This window comes from Portunus trituberculatus, chromosome 41, assembly GCF_017591435.1.
Source record: "Portunus trituberculatus isolate SZX2019 chromosome 41, ASM1759143v1, whole genome shotgun sequence".
In the NCBI taxonomy this organism is placed as follows: domain Eukaryota; kingdom Metazoa; phylum Arthropoda; class Malacostraca; order Decapoda; family Portunidae; genus Portunus; species Portunus trituberculatus.
Window position 1 is genome coordinate 14,553,219 of NC_059295.1, and position 19,006 is coordinate 14,572,224.

Here is a 19,006-nt window from a genome sequence, read left to right on the forward strand (position 1 = left end):
AAATTAAGTTATCTGGCGAATCTGTCAGCTTTTCAGCACTTTCCGACGTCAGGAATTGGAAATTGTTAGTGTTAATTTAAATTGGAAATATTAGTATATTTTGGATTCAATGGCAAAAAACAAAGTCTACACATGTATGCATATGGATTTATTATGAGTAAAAAGGTACATTAAAAGCATATGAGGCGTTGCGAGACTGAGGAAGTTAAGCGCCACCATAGACGAAATTGAGTTATGTATAGCACTGTCTTCGCCAGAGTCTCAGCTTTCCAGCGGTACCAAACTTAGGTGTAAGCGCCAACGCCTTCATGGTCGAAAATCCCATAACGTAACATTAACTTTTCTCCATACTGTAGCTCCGTCCGCCATGCATCAACCCAGCCTTCACAAGAGGAGATAAGCGACAAGCCGAGTGACCAATCCCTTGCTGCGTAGCGTACCGCATAGCTCTGCCTCGGCCAATCACTGCCTGCCGTACATCCCCAGCTGCCTGCGGCCTGCCACCAGCCAAGCCAGTCTACGCTATTGTCTCCGCAAGCCCCGTGATTATTAACTTTTTTTTTTTTTATAACATTGGTCAGCAGATACCGTGTGATGGCTTCTAACAGTGGTGAGGGGATTGCCAAAGGGGGCTTATTACGACGCAAAACAGGCCCTAGCCCTAGTGAGTGGAAGAGAATTGTGGCAAAAACTAAACGGAACACCGGCCAAGAATACGTGAGCTGAGATACAGGGAAAGTTGTAAAAAAGCATGAGGTAGGGCCTGCATGCAAGGATGGTTGTTATAAGTTGGGCTTAGATAACATTACGAAAATACATGAATCCTTTTGGCATATTTCTTTTCCTTTTTTCATGTCTTCTACTCTACTTTTTCTCCTCTTAATCTCTCTTGCGATTTTGAAGATTTTTCTTATCGTGTTTTATTGTTATTTTGTATTTTGCTAGGATGTAATTATGATTGTGTGGGTTTGGAGTCATGTTTCAAGCACTATAGTAAGATAATGATTGAATAAAACAAGAGGAAAAAAACGCAATCAAAGTTTTGCGACATTTGGAATGTGATAGCTAAAAAACGGATCAAGCTAGAGAGGTGAGATTGGTCTTAAATAAAAGCTTAGGATGTTTACTTTATGCATGGTATAATATTTTTTCAATAACTTATCACAGTTCTGAGATATAAACCGATGACCACATTTTTCGCTGATTTAACACTGTTAAAAACAGCTAAAAAATAATTTCACCGTTAATCCTTTCATATTATGGCAAGATGATGTGTTTGATTTTACACAGACAAAATAGACATTCTAAGCTTTCTTTTAAGACCAACCCCAACTCTCTAGCTTGATCTGTTGCTGGGCTATTGCATTCCAAATGTCGCAAAAATTTGACCGCGTTTTTCTCCGTTTTTTGTTTTTGGCGCTTATTGCCCTACGTCACGCAACACCTCATATTGCAAATGGTAAAGATGTTTTGGGATTAAAATAATTAGAAAAAAATGTTGATCACATACTGATAAAAGTTATAGAATGATGAAAAATTGTACACACTAGATGGTTAAGTGTTTCTGAAGTGTATGAAAAGTTATATACACTATGAATATTTGATAAAAGTTGTAGAACCAGCAGCATTGGACTATTAGTTTATTCAGAGAAGATACTGAGGAAAACCTACCAATTTCTGACTAGGTACTGATGAGTTCATATCACTGTTGGGTGCATGACTAGAGTGTGATAGTGATGGGTCACTTCCTTCCTGGCTAGCAGAGAACATGATGCTTTCTCCCAATGATGAGTTCAGTAGCCTTGCTTCAACTATCAGATGCTGTGATCTGTAATAACAAATTGTGATTATTATAATTTTTCATCATAGAAGTGTAAATTAATTATTAAGATAACTGTACTCTATCTATTTGGTCTTTTCCCAGTGCAGATAAATTTTGTCATAAATTTTGGAATAATAGTAGGACTTTCCAATGTAAAATGGTTGATAGCTACTTTTAAAAGTAAAGAGTTTTGCAAATATTGCCTACTGAAAACTTCAATGAAAAGGCAGAGCTGGGCATTGCAGCACTGAGTTGTGACTTTAACTTGTGACTTTGCTGCACCATGAATTTTAAAGTCAAAAGTCTCAAATGTTGTAAAAAAGTTGAATTATGCAAATTTGCACTGCCAATTTTCCATGACTGAACAGGAACAAAGATGACTCTCTTTATAAGAAATTGCCATGGCTGAAGGAGATGAGCCAGGAGGACATAGATGAGGAGGAGAATGACCTGTAGATACAGTATTAGTTTAGGCTGTGTTTGAAAAAAAAATGTACTCCTCTGCCTTGTAAAGGCATCTTACAGTTATTGCACTAAAGTTTACTTTGTAATTTAATGGGGTCACACCAGAAACAAAAGTCACAGTCATGAAGTTTAAATATGGGATTGTGGAAGCAGTGGATCACAGGGCCCAAGTATCTAAAAAGGTGAAGGCACATATGGGAGAGAGTGAATTGGATTGATATGGTATACATATAAGGGAAATAATGTGGTCTTATGCTCTGAGACATTGCTGTCTGTGTGAATTCACTATCTTCATTTTGGTTTGTATGATTGACTAATGCAGTTATATGTTTAAATGCCAGACTCACTTTCACACTTTCCTTTCACCTTCTTCTCTTGCTAAAATATGTGGAATGGAACCATACAGGTAAGAGAGATTCCAGCCCTCTCACTATGTGTCTTTCCATACTCTTCTATGAGGAACAGTAAATGTTGGACATGTACTACCTTATATTCACCCCATGCTTTGGACATTCAATAAAGAGTGCAAGAGAAAAAATACCTTTATATGAGAGGTCATGAGGATGCATTCCATGTTTTGGAAATTCAAAAAGGTATTGAAGGAGGAAAAAAAACTGTAATATGAGAGGTTAAGGTTTTGGAGATCATGATAGGAGTAAAATGATTTTTGTGTGCAATGATGGAGTTTATGAACAACAACAGCAAAAAAGGTTAACTAATAAGTACTGTATATAGATTAATTGTTCATAAAGAAATTCAAGTGTCAGAATATTCTTTTTCAAACTAGAAATTTCATTACATTCTACTTACCCATATTTAACATGCTTTCCAACTTCTAAGGCAACATTCTGGGTGAAGGTATTGATTGTCTTCAGAATCTGCTTGGTTACACTGCTTTTCTTATCCACAGCAGCTACTACCGAGTCATTCACCTCCATCATGTTGCTCAGGGATTCTACTAATTTGCTCGCTACCTAAAACAGAAATTCATTTCTATCACAGCTTATCTTTTTTATTTGTAAATTGGAAAATGTTAAAAGTAAAATCAATCTAATCTTTTACAAAAAATATTGAACAATTCTTTATCCTTCATAAAAGCATTTTATTTAACTTTTTCAGCACAGGTATTGAGGTGACAAGTCTGCATTATGAATGAATCATTACTGAGATGCCAAGTTTGCATTATGAATGAATCACTCAAACCTTGAAGAAACAAGACATTCATTTTATTGGAGTGTAGTAGTTAGATTTTGAACAAGCTTTGTACATACTTCATACAAACAAACTACACTTCATGGATGTGTAAATTAGAAGTTTTCATTCATGAGTAACATAATTTTTTATTTTTCTTCATTTAAGTTTGCATTTATGAATCAGTTCTTTTTCACCTAGAAAAAATGAAAAGAAAAAAAATATATTTCGCTGAAGGTGATCCCTCATTTTTTCCCTATCTCCAACCAATTCATTAGCTGCTACAGCTTGCTAAATTCCAAATCCACCACTGAAAATCAAGATGTCTTTAATTTTGTATATTTTTAACACATTCCTTGTGATTAGCAGCGTGACGAGCTCTCCCACTCTGCAATGCAAATAAATTGTCATACTGTCAGTGCTGATCAAACCAGCAAAGTGAGAAGAGCAGAGTGTTGTCTGGGAGAACACCCAAACGAACTGGCAACCTCAAAGAGTTTTCCCACCAGTGGGTCGCATGGCATACCGTGAAAAATCTATGACTTCTCTGTGATATGACGCACCGGTGAACATGCTTTATTTGTCGATATTCAGTGTCTCTATACTGTACTATATTTTTCCTTTCCTAAATTTGTTTATATATTTTTGTCTCTTTGTTTCGAATATTTAGAAAATGAATGCTACATGGTTTTATGGTCAACTTAGTTCAACAGAAGAGAGAGAAAATAAAAGATCATAAAGATGATATCAGGAAAATGATGAAATTATGAAAAGATCAATAAAGATAATTATTGAAACTTATCAAGGAAAGTCCAATTATGATATCTCTGTTTGGATTATTTGTTATAGAAAAGTTTTATGTTTTTTTTTAAGGAAAAAAGCAAGATAATACAGTTTTCTTACATGTAATAGAAAAAAATATTTTTCAGATAATTCTCATAGCAGATATTTTTTTATCTATTCTGTTTTGTTTCTTTACTTATGCTTATTTATACATATGCAATTCAAAAGGGTCACCACTGGCAGCTTTTTTTACAATCTGTCCAAATAATATCAGGAAAATAAAAAAAATCAATAAATAAAATTATTGAAGCTTGTCAAGGAAAGTCCAATTTTGATCAGTTTCAATCATTTATTATAGAAAAGTTGTATGATCTTCTGAAGAAAAAATGCAAGATAATATAGTTTTTTTTTTTAAATGCATTAGAAAGAAAATATGGAACCAAGAAGACTATTTTTCATATTTTTATAACACTAAAAACGAAATAAGCTTCATATTATTTATCAACCAGTGTTTATTATGCCCTTTTACACATATTGTTTATTGCAATTTTACTATATAATCTAATTTCTATTAATAAGAAGATTAGAATGTGAAAACTGTTGTGCAACCCACCCATGGGTGGTCACATTGCAACAATGGATAGGAACTGCTTACCTACCAGTGGGTCGTATCACAGGGAACGTGTTAAAAATCTTTGTAGTGCATATTATTCTGCATTATTCCACATTGTCACCATCCTGACCACCTCACCACTTGTCACAACCAAACAGATATATCTTAAAATCCTCAAATATTTTGAAGTCTTGCCTTTTGTTATATAAATGTTGTTCATTTATGAAAAATTATGGTTAGTAAATCTTAATTAAATTTTGTAAAGATGAAATGACATTAAGGCTTGATTCACACTATTGCTCCAGTCTTGTTCCACTCACGGTCCAGTCCAACATTGTTACATACATTTTAATGGAAGCATTCACACTGGTGCTCACGCCCTGCTCTTGCTCTGCTCCTGATACATTCAAAAGATATTTTGATCGGAGCAAGAACGCTAGTGTGAACACAGTCCTGCTGCCTTTCCGATGAAAACATGGATAATGAAGAGAAGAAAACACAATGGGATCATGCAAAAGTGGGGTAAATGATTATAAAAACTTTTTTCCTTTTTCATTTCTTCCTCAATTTTTGGTAGAATTCTTTCAAATGTTCTGATGTTTATTCTGAAGTAACTGTGAAAGTTATTCTCATTATCAATAAGAAGGTAAAAAGTATGGAATTCTCCTTCATTCTTTCTCTCTTGCAGCATGGGATGAAACCACAATCTCTTTTTTTTTTATTTTGCTTTCTTTCTTCTCCTTCTTCTTCTTTGTCAAGTGCAATGGGAATTATTGCGAAGTCGGCTTGAGAAAAGTCACATATGACTTCCAATGGTGTTGAGAGATAGGAAATAATGGAAGCGAGAGTGGAGTGAGAGTGGACTGGATGTGTGAATGCACCAGGACAATGACCGGACTGAGAGCAGAGCGAGACTAGAGTGAGACCGGAGCGATAGTGTGAATCAAGCCTAAGGGTTGACTGATAATGCTGAATGTTCTACTAGAGCAAGTAGAATGCACAGCCAAGTACTTCCAACAGTGTTTCTTTTTTGTTTACTGGTTTCATTATTGACCAGTTCTTTTATTCAGTCTCTGAAAATTAACTAAATGATATATATGGCATAGCATGATGGAACATAATATGAGGTACTTACAGCTGGATCCTTAACAGCATGATCGACTATCATAGCCAACTGGCCTGCAGCACGAGTGAACATCTCCGAGTCAACAGCTGAAGGGAAGGCTGTTAGGTTTGCCACCTCCTCAGCAGCCCTTTCTGCCTTCTGCATTGCTTCTTCCCGGCACATGCTGGTATCAGGTTCCTTCCATGTAACGTTACCATTTGGTAGAAGTATACAGGACCGAATTGCCTTTCTAAGATATCTTACACTAGCTGGTGATATGTCAATATTTGCAAGATTTTCTTCCTGCCCATCTAACTTACTTCTTTTGACATGAAAGTGTTCAGATTTTTCATGTATTCCACTGACATTTTTCTTTTTCTGGTCTTTCAAGTCTGTCTTGATTCCCGTTCGAAGAGTTAAATTTTCTGGAACATCAGTTCCAATTTTCAGATCCTTATAGGTTTCTTGCTCTCCCTCAATTTGCTTTCTAACATTCTGATCTTGCTCTTCTTCTACCTTTGAGTTTGTTTGTGTCTTCTCATTTTCTCTTGAAGAATGAGACTTCAACCTCTGCCTATCTTGCCTCTCTGTACCACGTCTGGCTTGTTCTTTTCTAGACTGCCTGCGAGAAAAAGACAAAGATGCCAGAATGCGACGTCTTCTTTCTTCAAGACTACGTTGCGTAGGAAGGCTTTGCGAAATCTGAAATGTCATCAAGTGTGAATTTACCTGTAAATTCTAAAGGAAGAGAATCCACTGTTCCATTAATATTCATACAAATAATATCATTTCTTTTTTGTATTCATTCACAAAGAGCAACACACATAACAAGTGGTATAAAATCATATCTATGAAAATTCTTTCACATGTACAGTAATACTCTGCTTAATGAACAGGATAGGGGGTGTCAAAGCTGTTCATAGAGCGAAAATTCGTTAAGTGGATGTAATTTTCCCATAGGAAATAATGGAAATAGGGGGGGATGCATTCTGGGCTGGTCCCCAACATACTACATGGGTTAAAAAAAAAAAAAAAAAAAAAATTATATATACGTTTGGCAGCATATTGGGCCACCAGTTTACCCCTATTTTTATGATGTCATATGAGTCACTGGAAGTTAGAGGAGCTACATAGAAATTCTCTCACATTCTCGCATATATGTTCACAAAACAACATTTCTATTAGCTTTTTACAAACCTTGCCCCCAAGAAAGGATTGTTTTGTAATGCATAAAGTGAAATCTTACATGGAATACCAAAAAATAAAGCAGAGATGAGATGAACCACAGACGAAGCGGGAGACTCGAGGCGACTTGGCCGCTTCTTCTTCTTCTTCTTGTGACCCTTTTAGCCTCTTTCCCCAAGATATTTGTTTCCACTCTTCTATTGCCTGCTATAATGGATATCATATCTTAGTATTCATATACGCTCATGCACAGATAACAGTAGATCTGGATTTGACACGAAAATCGCCGCGCTGCAGTAACGTACCCAAAGCTGGAGAACGGACCTTAAATTTCAAACCTCAAAATCTCAGCTCCTAGCCAACATGAATCTATGAAGATCACTGTGAAGCAAACTAACTGTGTTTAATTCAATGCCCGAAAGCGATATCTAAATCCATACAACCGTGTCATTGTACCGCTCAGTTATACGAGTCAAACACGAGAATTTATATAGTACCAGGTGGATGTTTAAATACAACTTTAAGCTTACAGCTGTATTTCAAACACAATTTGCAAATTTTGTATCACTTATAAATTACTTTACATGATTTTGGCTGTCCACTTGCTCATCTCTTCTTCACACCTGTGAGTTTACGCCTCTTGTCATCACTCTGTGACCATGTGTTACCTCCTGTGGCGACACCAGGTTTGCGCTTGGCGTGGACATCACTGTTGGTGTCTTACTATCCCACCCCTTATATATGTCACATATGTTGCACTAGCGTACTGTACCTATATAATTTCATTAACAAAAATGCAACTGCTTTTTTTTTTTTAGGAAGACTATTTACAAAGCGCGTAGGCAGGCTTTATTTATTTTTTTTTACATCATTAACGCGAAGAAATATATCACAGTAGTTAATATCTGTCACTGCCTAGGCATTGTTTCCTACCATTCTAGTCACTATTAATCATTCATCAGTTTTTTTTTTTTTTTTTTTTTTTTACATAGGGAAGAGGGCCAGCCAAGGGCAAAAAAAAAGAAAGTTAGAAAAAGGCCCACTTGAGCGCTGGCTCTCCAAAGACTTCAAAAAGTGCCAAAACCGTCAGCCAGAATTAGGGGAGCAAATGCCTCAATACCTCCCTCTTAAAAGAAGACAAGTTGTAGGAATTCGGAAATACAGATGCAGGGAGGGAGTTCCAGAGTTTACCAGTGAAAGGGATGAATGATTGAGCATACTGGTTAACTCTTGCATTAGAGAGTTGGACAGAATAGGGATGAGAGAAAGAAGAAAGCCTTGTGCAGCGTGGCCGCAGGAGGAGGGGAGGCATGCAGTTAGCAAGATCAGTAGAACAGTTACCATGAAAATAGCAATAAAATATAGAAAGGGATGCAACATTTCGGCGGTGAGAAAGAGACTGAAGACAGTTAGTCAGAGGAGGGGAGTTGATGAGATGAAGAGCTTTCGATTCCACCCTATCAAGCAAAGCTGTGTGACTGGAAACCCCCCAAACATGCGATGAGTATTCCATACAGGGACAGATAAGGCCCTTATACAGAGTAAGCAGTAGGAGGGGCGAGAAAAACTGTCAGAGACGCCTCAGAACACCTAATTTCATAAAAGCTGTTTTAGCAAGAGATGAGATGTAAAGTTTCCAGTTAAGATTATGAGCAAAGGACAGACCGAGGATATTCATTGTGGAAGAGGGAGACAGTTGAGTGTCATTGAAGAAGAGGGGATAGTTATCTGGAAGGTTGTGTTGAGTTGATAGATGGAGGAATTGAGTTTTTGAGGGATTGAAAACTACTAGATTTTCTCTACCCCAATCCGAAATCTTAGAAAGATCGGAAGTCAGGCGTTCCATGGCGTCCCCGCGTGATCTGTTGATTTCCTGAAGGGTTGGACGTCTCTGAAAGAACATGGAAAGATGTAGGGTGGTGTCATCAGCGTAAGAGTGGATAGGGCAAGAAGTTTGGTTAAGAAGGTCATTAATGAATAATAGAAAGAGAGTGGGTGACAGGACAGAACCATGAGGAACACCACTATTAATAGGTTTAGGAGAAGAACAGTAGCCGTCTACCACAGCAACAATAGAGCGGTCGGAAAGGAAACTTGAGATAAAGTTGCAGAGAGAAGGATAGAAGCCGTAGGAGGGCAGTTTTGAAATCAAAGCTTTATGCCAGACTCTATCAAAAGCTTTTGATATGTCTGACGCAACAGCAAAAGTTTCACCGAAATCTCTAAAAGAGGATGACCAAGACTCAGTAAGGAAAGCCAGAAGATCACCAGTAGAGCGACCTTGACGGAAGCAATACTGGCGATCAGACAGAAGAATGTGAAGTGACAGATGTTTGAGAATCTTCCTATTCAGGATAGATTCAAAAACTTTAGACAAGCAAGAGATTAAAGCTATAGGACAGTATTTTGAGGGGTTAGAACGGTCACCCTTTTTAGGAACAGGCTGAATATAGGCAAACTTCCAGCAAGAAGGAAAGATAAAAATCGATAAACATAGTTGAAAGAGTTTGGCCAGGCAAGGTGCAAGCACAGAAGCACAGTTTTTGAGAACAATAGGAGTGACCCCATCAGGTCCATAAGCCTTCCGAGGGTTTAGGCCAGCAAGGGCATGGAAAACATCATTACGAAGAATTTTGATTGTAGACATGAAATAGTCAGAGGGAGGAGGAGAGGGAGGGACAAGCCCAGAATCGTCCAAGGTGGAGTTGTGAGCAAAGGTTTGAGAAAAGAGTTCAGCTTTAGAGACAGAAGAGATGGCAGTGGTGTCATCAGGATGAAATAAAGGAAGGAAAGATGAAGAAGTGAAGTTATTTGAGATGTTTTTGGCTAGATGCCAGAAGTCACGAGGAGAGTTTGAGTTTGAAAGATTTTGACATTTCCTAATTATGAAAGAGTGTTTGGCAAGTTGAAGAACAGACTTGGCATGATTCCAGGCAGAGATATAAAGTGCATGTTACAGTCATGTTAGTAATCAGGTGAGTTTAACACTTAACAGCACTCCACAGTACACTTCCACATCACAGTGATGTCAATAACATGTCACTATCTTTTCCCAAACTGACTATCTATATGGCACCAGATGTCATAACTGCAGTCACTGCCACCAGTTGCACGCATCTCGGATTACGTCCCAGTTACAGCCTCTCACTCTGCCATTTTGTGGGACCTCTCATTATATTTCACTGTAGTGTTTCACATTGTACGCCTCAAGTCACCACTAGCAGTTCTTCTCCACTGTACCACTGACTTAACTCCACAGTCCGCATACAACACTCGGCGTCACCCTACACACGTCACGGTTGGATACACCACTCACAATGTTAAATCTGTGTGCATTACACCACTCACAATGTTCACTCCTTATTCACCTCACTGTACTTCATTACTCACTGCACAGTGACATCACTAGCGACTGCATCACACACACGCATAATAACATTTTCATGTGAGCCTCGACACAAGCTCTTCACACTTTCACTGTAAATCCATTGTTGGACAAAACTCTTTCAACAGCATACACATTTCACTGTTTCATTGTCTCCACAGATATGTCAAAATGCCTGAACATGCACGTAACAATTATAACCCCTCACGCTTGGCTGCAGCGGTCTCCCTAGCACGACTGACTTGAACCGAGTGACTTGAGTGACTGTCCGTTGGCTAAACCGTTGGCCATCTCCCTGCTCGCCTGAGATTTTAAAATGACTCATTCGCAGTAGACATGGGTGTATACAACTTGCCACAAACATGTACATAATAATAATAATAATAATGTTTCCTCCAGGTAGAGGTCAGCTGAGCCCTTAATCTGGTGCACCTCACAGCCTCCACAAATGCACACGCCTTCCCACTGCTGCGGTATTTAGTAATGATTAGTATTTCCTTAAAAAATGCACCTTATAATGTATAAAACTTTACAAAATTATAACTTTAACAGTTAGCTGCCGCGTACTACCAGTTGACTGCTTTCGGTACATTACTGCAGTGGCGGCGCGGATCCGCAATGCCGTGTCAAATCCAGATCTACTGTTATCTGTGGCTCATGCCATGAGGATAACCTCGACTCCGTGGCACTGAGTGACAGTGAATTATTAATGAAATACCATGGTATTTCATTAGTAATTCACTATCACTCCGTGGCATGAGCGTATATGAATACTAAGATATGATATCCATTATAACAGGCAAGAGAGGAGTGAAAACATAAACATCATGATGAAAGTAACATGCAAGCAAAAGGGTCACAAAAAGAAGAAGCGGCCCAGTGGCTGCGAGTCTCCCGCTTCGTCTGTGGCTCATCTCATCTCTGTTTTATTTTTTGGTATTCCATGTAAGATTTCACTTTATGCATTACAATACAATCCTTTCTTGGAGGCAAGGTTTGTTAAAAGCTAATAGAAATGTTGTTTTGTGAACATAAATGCATATAATTATAAGACAGTAACACCACATCCAGAGGTGGTGTTCCCAGCAACCTCAGAGCAACATGAAAGCAACCTTGTCACCGTCCCTCCAAGCGTTCATGGATGCCATTTTGCTGCAAGAGGTTGCTCTGATGTTGTTAAAGAATCTTGGATCCAGCTCCAGGTCCAGGAGCGCTAGAGACAGAGGCAGGGAGCCAGCCAATCACAGCGGTCCCTCACCCGGCAAATTCAAACCCAGAAAATTCGCTAAAACGGATGTGGTTGTACGTTATGCGGATTTTTGGCCTAACTTTATATAGTACGTTAAACCGTAAATTCGTTAAATGAACGTTCGTTAAGCGGAGTATTACTGTACTATTCATTATCAGTTCTAAAGAAAGGCTACTAATCTGAATAATCATCTCATGGAAAAGAAAATAACTTAAAAATCACACAAAATTACTTTCATAAACAGTATACAAAACCATTTTCATAAGCAAAAAAAATTTTCTGGTCATATCATATCAAAATTAAAATGGTTATAACAGTTTTTTTAGATTAAATAATCAGGAAATTAAGTAGTATGGAAAAATGCTGAGTTTCTTTGTGTAGAATTTCTTAAAAGAAAAAAAGTTACTAAATGATTAACCAATAGTATTACATATCAAAATAAAAAACTAGGGTAATACCTCATACTCGTCAACCAGAGTTGAAAGAGAAGGATAAACATCTCTTGATTTTCGCTTGATCTGGAAACTGCCACCCTCCCATTCAGCAAATGTAGTTGTCATCTTTGACATTTGTGGATTCTCTGTCGAGGACAAAGCTGCTTCATTCTCCAAACCATCATCTTCATTTGTGGGCAATGTTGGTGGCATTTGAGGGAATGGTGTGGTCTTGGTTGTACCTCTGTCTTCAGTGGCAGATATTAGAACTCCATAGGGGCAGGATATGGTGACACTCTCCCCATGGTGAGTGGCAGGCCAGTGGAACTCACCAGTACTTTGAAGAGTTGTCTGGGCAGGGCAGGATTCTGGTCAGGGAGAGAGGCACAGGTACAGAGGCTCAGGCAGAGATTGGAGGACCAGGTGCTTGAAAGAACGATGATGCACTGCGAAGAGAGTGGAGGGCGACAGAGGGAAGAGCTGACACTGAAGGAGGAAAGTACAGTTTTAGCAGAAGAAAGTTCTCTTTATGTCTTTCTAAATAGTGTTGTCATTAGGATGAGTCACTACTAATAGTATGGTTATTTTGGTACTAATGGAAAAGAATTTTCATGCACTGTACATACATATATCATAAACTTTACTAATATATATACACTAATGTAGCATATATATAATTGCAAATGTACATTATGAACAATCCCCAATACTTCAAATGTAAATGCATACAACTAATATGATGTTCTCTTCTCCCCATATACCTACCTACACATACATTAAAAACCTCGTAGCTCAGTGGTAAAGGGGCTGAGTCTGTGTTGGCTGTCATTGCTGGAATAGGTTCAAACTCCACTAGGGGCTGGTCACCTCTGGGATTTTTCCACTGGTAGTTACTGTCCCCCCTGACTAGAAGGATGAGGTGTGTGGTGTGTGAGGTTACAGTTTTACCCAAAGATCAGTAATAATGAGCTCTGATCTCGCACTGAGATGGTAATGGTTGGTGGTTACGAGTCTGCTCATGATCATGCCTTAGTGAACACACACACACACCCGGTAGCTCAGTGGTTAGAGCGCTGGCTTCACAAGCCAGAGGACTGGGGTTCGATTCCCCAGCCGGGTGGAGATATTTGGGTGTGTCTCCTTTCACGTGTAGCCCCTGTTCACTTAGCAGTGAGTAGGTACGGGATGTAAATCGAGGAGTTGTGACCTTGTTGTCCCGGTGTGTGGTGTGTGCCTGGTCTCAGGCCTATCCGAAGATCGGAAACAATGAGCTCTGAGCTCGTTCCGTAGGGTAACGTCTGGCTGTCTCGTCAAGAGACTGCAGCAGATCATACAGTGAAACACACACACACACACACACACACACACACACACACACACACACACACACACACACACACACATGCACACGCACATGCGCACTCACACACACACACACACACACAACAACATCAAAAATAGAGAAAGTATTGAAAGTTTAGAAGTAAATGGAGTATGCAGTGAGGATCCCAGGGAAATGGCAGAGGCTATGAATGGATGCTTTCGGAAGGTATTCACAAAGGAGACTGCTTTTGACAAACCACTGGTAATGGAACAGAAAGGGATTATGAAGGAGTTTCAAGTAACTGTGGAGGAGATCAAGAATATGATGGGGAGTTTAGAAGTGAGAAAAGCTGTGGGACCTGATGGGGTATCAGGATGGATTTTAAGAGAATGCAGGAGCAACTGGCAGAAAAAGTTTGTGAAGTAATTGATGCCTCATTAAGGGAAGGTGTAGTGCCCCAAGACTGGAAAAGAGCTAACATTGTCCCAATTTATAAATCAGGTAACAAAGAGACCCATTGAACTATAGACCAGTGTCACTTACAAGTGTGGTAGCTAAGATGTGTGAGAGGGTGGTGAAGAATAGATGGACAGACTTCTTGGAGAAAAATGACATACTTTGTGAGTGTCAATTTGGTTTTAGAAAAGGGCGTTCATGCACGACAAACCTGATATGTTACTATTCGAGGGTGATAGATGTAATACAGGAAAGAGATGGTTGGGCTGATGGAATATATCTGGATTTAAAAAGGCCTTTGATAAGGTACCACACGGAGACTGATCTGGAAACTTGAAATGGTAGGAGGAGTGCATGGCAGTTTACTAAAATGGATGGAAGACTTTTGGTAGGAAGAGAAATGAGAACAATAATTAAGGACAGACCATCAGAATGGGGCTTGGTGGAGAGTGGAGTTCCACAGGGATCAGTGTTGGCACCAGTAATGTTCGCGGTCTACATAAATGACATGGTGGATGGGGTGTCCAGTTATGTGAGCCTATTTGCAGACGATGCAAAATTGTTAAGAAAAGTGAGATGTGACAAAGATTGCGAACTACTCCAGGAAGACTTGGACAGAATATGGAAATGGAGCTGTACATGGCAAATGGAGTTCAACACGACAAAATGCAAGAAATTAGAGTTTGGCAAGAGTGAAAGAAGAATCAGGAGTATGTACAAGATAGGAAATGAAGACATAAAACCAGTCATGAAGAAAAAGACCTTGGGGTGACAATTACCAATGACCTATCGCCAGAGAGACATATAAACAAAATAATTGGAGAAGTATTGAACTTATTGAGGAACATAAGAGTGGCGTTCGTATATTTAGATGAAGAAATGATGAAGAAAATAATTACTGCAATGATAAGACCGAGGCTTGAATATGCAACAATACAGTGGGCTCGAACTTAAAGAAACACATAAGGAAACTAGAGAAAGTACAGAGGGCTGCAACAAAAATGGTGCCTGACTTAAGAGATTTGACTTATGAAGACAGACTGAACAGAATGCAACTTCCGACCCTGGAAAACAGAAGAAAGGGAGACCTGATAGCAATATACAGAGTGATGATTGGCATGGAAAAATGGATAGGGAAGATCTGTGTATGTGGAATGAAAGAATGTCGAGAGGGCATGGGAAAAACTAAAATGGCCACTTATAGGAGAGATGTGAAAAAATATAGCTTCGCTCATAGAGGGGTGGAAGCATGGAATAGTTTAGACGTGGAAGTGGTCAACGCAAGGAATATTCATGATTTTAAGAAAAAGCTGGACATTAATAGATATGGAGACGGGACAACACGAGCATAGCTCTTTTCCCGTATGTTACAATTAGGTAAATACAATTAGGTAAATACACACACACACACACACACACACACACACACACACACACACACACACACACACCGTAGAGTAGTGGTTAGTACACTCAGTTCACAACCGGCCTGGGTTAGTGTCCAGATGTGGCGAGACAAATGGGTGAACCTCGTGTGTAGTCCCTGTTTACCTAGCAGCAAGTAGGTATGGGATGTAATTCGAGGGGTATTGACCTCATTTTTCTGATGTGTGGTGTGGTGTGGTCCCAGTTCCACCCAAAGATCAATCAATGACAGGTCTGGGCAAACTAGAACCAGTGGGCTGCATGCAGCCCGCCAAACGAATTCATGCAACCCCATAAAAGTTAATAAACAATGTCAAATAGTATTGTGAGCATTTCAGTAATGGGAGTAACAATCAGAACAGAAGATTTGAAGAAAAGAAAAATTATAGTTACATATGTTCCACCAAAGACTAATACATAGGGATCAGAAGAACATAAAGATATGCAAAGAGAGTTGATAAAGTGCCTAGATAATATGATAAGAAGTGATAGAAGAATACTCTTAGTTGGAGACTTCAACTGTCAAAAAATAAACTGGAGAGAGATGGAAGTAATGGATAATGCTGGTCAATGGAGTGAAAAAGTGTTACAGCTGACTATGGTTAATACAATGGATCAGTGGGTGGAGGAGTCAACAAGGTACGGGGGGGGAAGAACCATTGTTGCTTGACCTAGTTTTCACAAAGAAACCAGTCCCCTCCAATCATACAATACCTTAGTCCAATGGGGAAAAGTGATCATTTGACATTAGAGGTGCAAATTCAGAAGGAAGATGAGATAAGTTACAGAGAGGAGTATAAAGGAGAGATTAAATTATGCAAGAGCAGATTTTGAAAAATTAAGGAAGTTATTTTGCTGATATTGAGTGGAATAATATTATGTGCAGGAAGACTGTACAAGAGAAAAATGACATATTCTTACAAAAACACAATGAAGGAGTAAAAAAAGTTTGTTCCTGTTTATAGAGTTCAGAAAAAATACATGCTTGGTACAATGCTAGATGTATACAAGCAAAAAAGGCAAAGGATACAGCATGAAAGAAACTCTTAAAGCAGGGAAATGACAATAACAGACAGCAGTACAAAGATGCTAGAAATTAATATATTAGAGTAAGGAGAGAGGAAGAAAGAAAGTTTGAGAAGGATGTAGTGGATAAAAGCAAGGATGAACCCAAACTTTTCTACAAGTTTATAAATGGCAAAACAAAGAATAAGGAAACAATTGAAAAAATAATTAAAGAGGGGAAGACATACCAAACAGAAAAGGAAATGTGTGAAATAATGAATGAGAACTTCAAAATGGTATTCACTGCAGATGATGATTTCACAGAACCTAATAGGACATTGGATTGCCAAGGATTACAAGAGATTGCAGTGCACAAAAAGGATATTGGAAGATTACTGGATAAGTTGGAAGTCAGAAAAGCAATGGGGCCAGATGGTGTATCAGGCTTGGTGTTAAAAGGATGTAAGGAGCAATTACTGGATCCAATTTGAGAAATAATCAAAAGTTCAATAAATGAAGGGAAAGTTCCACTAGAGTGGAAGAGAGCCAACGTAATACCGATATTTAAAGGAGGAAAGGCAACTGAACCACTAGACTACAGACCAGTGTCACTTACAAGTGTCGTATGGAAGTTATGTGAAATAATTATCAAAGAAAAATGGGTTAAATTTCTAGAAGAGGAGCAAGTCATATCAAACAGACAATTTGGATTCAGGACAGGGCAGTCATGTGTATCAAATTTGTTAAGCTTCTACTCGAGAGTTATTGCAGGACTTGAAAACAGAGATGGATGGGTAGACACAGTACATATACCTGGACATTAAAAAGGCTTTCGATAAAGTCCACACAGAAGACTTCTTTGGAAACTAGAGTACATTGGAGGACTGTGTGGAACCTTGCTTGAATGGACAAGAGATTATTTAAAGGATAGGGAAATGAGAACTGTGATCAGAGATACATACTTATCTTGGGGTAAAGTAACTAGTGGAGTGCCACAAGGGTCAGTGTTAGTCCCCATTATGTTTCAAGTTTATGTAAACGACATTCACATTGGGATAAACAGTAATATAAATTTATTCACTGATGATGCAAAGTTGCTAAGAGTTATCAAAACCAGAGAGGACTGTCTGCTGTTGCAGGAAGATTTAAACAAGATCTATGAATGGAGCAAGAAGTGAAAAGTGGAGTTTAATGCCAAGAAATGCCACAAAATGGAACTAGCAAAGAGTAAGAGAAGACCAGTATGGAATTATTTGATGGGAAAGGAACAAATAATGGAGACTAAAGAGGAGAAAGATCTTGGACTGATCATACAAGAAAATCTGAGCCCTGATAAACACATAAGCAAGATATTTGGACTATCATATAAGATGTTGACTAGTATAAGAGTGGCATTTCATTACATGTTTAAAGATATGATGAAAAAAATCATCACAAGCCCAAGGCTGGAATATGCAGCAGTGGTATGGTCTCTGAGCTCTAAAAATGATAAAAGAAAATTGGAAAGGATACAGAAGATTGCTACAAAGATGGTGCCGGAATTGAAGGACCTCACATATGAAGAACAACTGAAGGAAATGGAACTGCCTATCTTACAAGATAGAAGAGAACGCGGGGACCTAATAACAATGTATAGGAAATTAAGAAGGGTTAGTTCCTAAAAAACTTCTTTAAGAACCAATTATAACAAGTTTAATGATAAACTTGTTGAGAGTAAACAAAGCGAGAGTGCATCATAGTACAGTGAAAGGTTTAATGAAAGTAAAAATTATGAAGTTAAACATTTAGGCAGTTTAATTTAAGTCATTATAATGTTACACTAATGTATGTATGTACATAACTTTATAATGTTGATGATTTTAAATTTATGAAGGGAGGGAGAGTGAAACGGGAAAGACACTAACCGGCAACCTGTTGAATGTAATCAAAGGGCGTATCATTGTATCACATACAAAACTTATGTACAACATTTCCACACGGCTTTCCATTTTATCCATTGTAGAGTCACGAGTTCAGGTGGTTGTTTTAGCTTGCAAGGAAGATACGGTCTCACCAGCCTTCTTAATAGAGTCTGCTGACTTGAAAATAGTAGAGACAGTAAATGAAGGCAAGATGGTGGCGAGCATTGCTATAGTTTTCTTGCCTCTCTTGTGTCTGTGAATAATATCCAGCTTCACTTCAAGATTAAGAGACTTCCTGGTCTTCTTAGGAACGCTAGGCCACATTGCAGGACGTTTTGGTGGTAAGTTGAGTGAGGGAAGACGAGATGCTGTTAATGTTTTGAACAGGGGAATGAGTGGTGTGCGTGTTGTCCATGAGAGGCTTGATCTTGATCTTGATTCCACAGGTGTCCCAGGATTTCTCCTGAGGCAGGCCTTAGTATCGGCAGCTCCTGGTGTATTCAAAGATGATGCGTGATACATCGGGGCTTTCAAACTTGGAAAAAATTACCTAGATAAAACTTCGTTAAAGCGAGTTTGGTGTTCTTTAAACGAGCAGATGGTAGTAAAATGAAACCTTCGTTGTAGCGAAATTTTGTTAGAGTGTACACCTAACCCTCCATT

At 38.6% G+C, this 19,006-nt stretch overlaps 1 protein-coding gene across 1 annotated transcript in view; it reads right to left on the reverse strand.

Moving 5' to 3' along the window:
* Window positions 1-19,006, reverse strand: part of LOC123516671 — a 161,554-nt gene that overhangs the window by 18,444 nt on the left and 124,104 nt on the right. The window contains exons 13-16 of the mRNA XM_045276273.1: window positions 12,257-12,600; window positions 6,010-6,681; window positions 3,098-3,261; window positions 1,672-1,828 (exon numbers count right to left, since the gene is read on the reverse strand). Of these exons, the coding sequence (XP_045132208.1) occupies window positions 1,672-1,828; window positions 3,098-3,261; window positions 6,010-6,681; window positions 12,257-12,600 (1,337 nt within the window). The remainder of the gene's footprint in view (window positions 1-1,671; window positions 1,829-3,097; window positions 3,262-6,009; window positions 6,682-12,256; window positions 12,601-19,006) is intronic.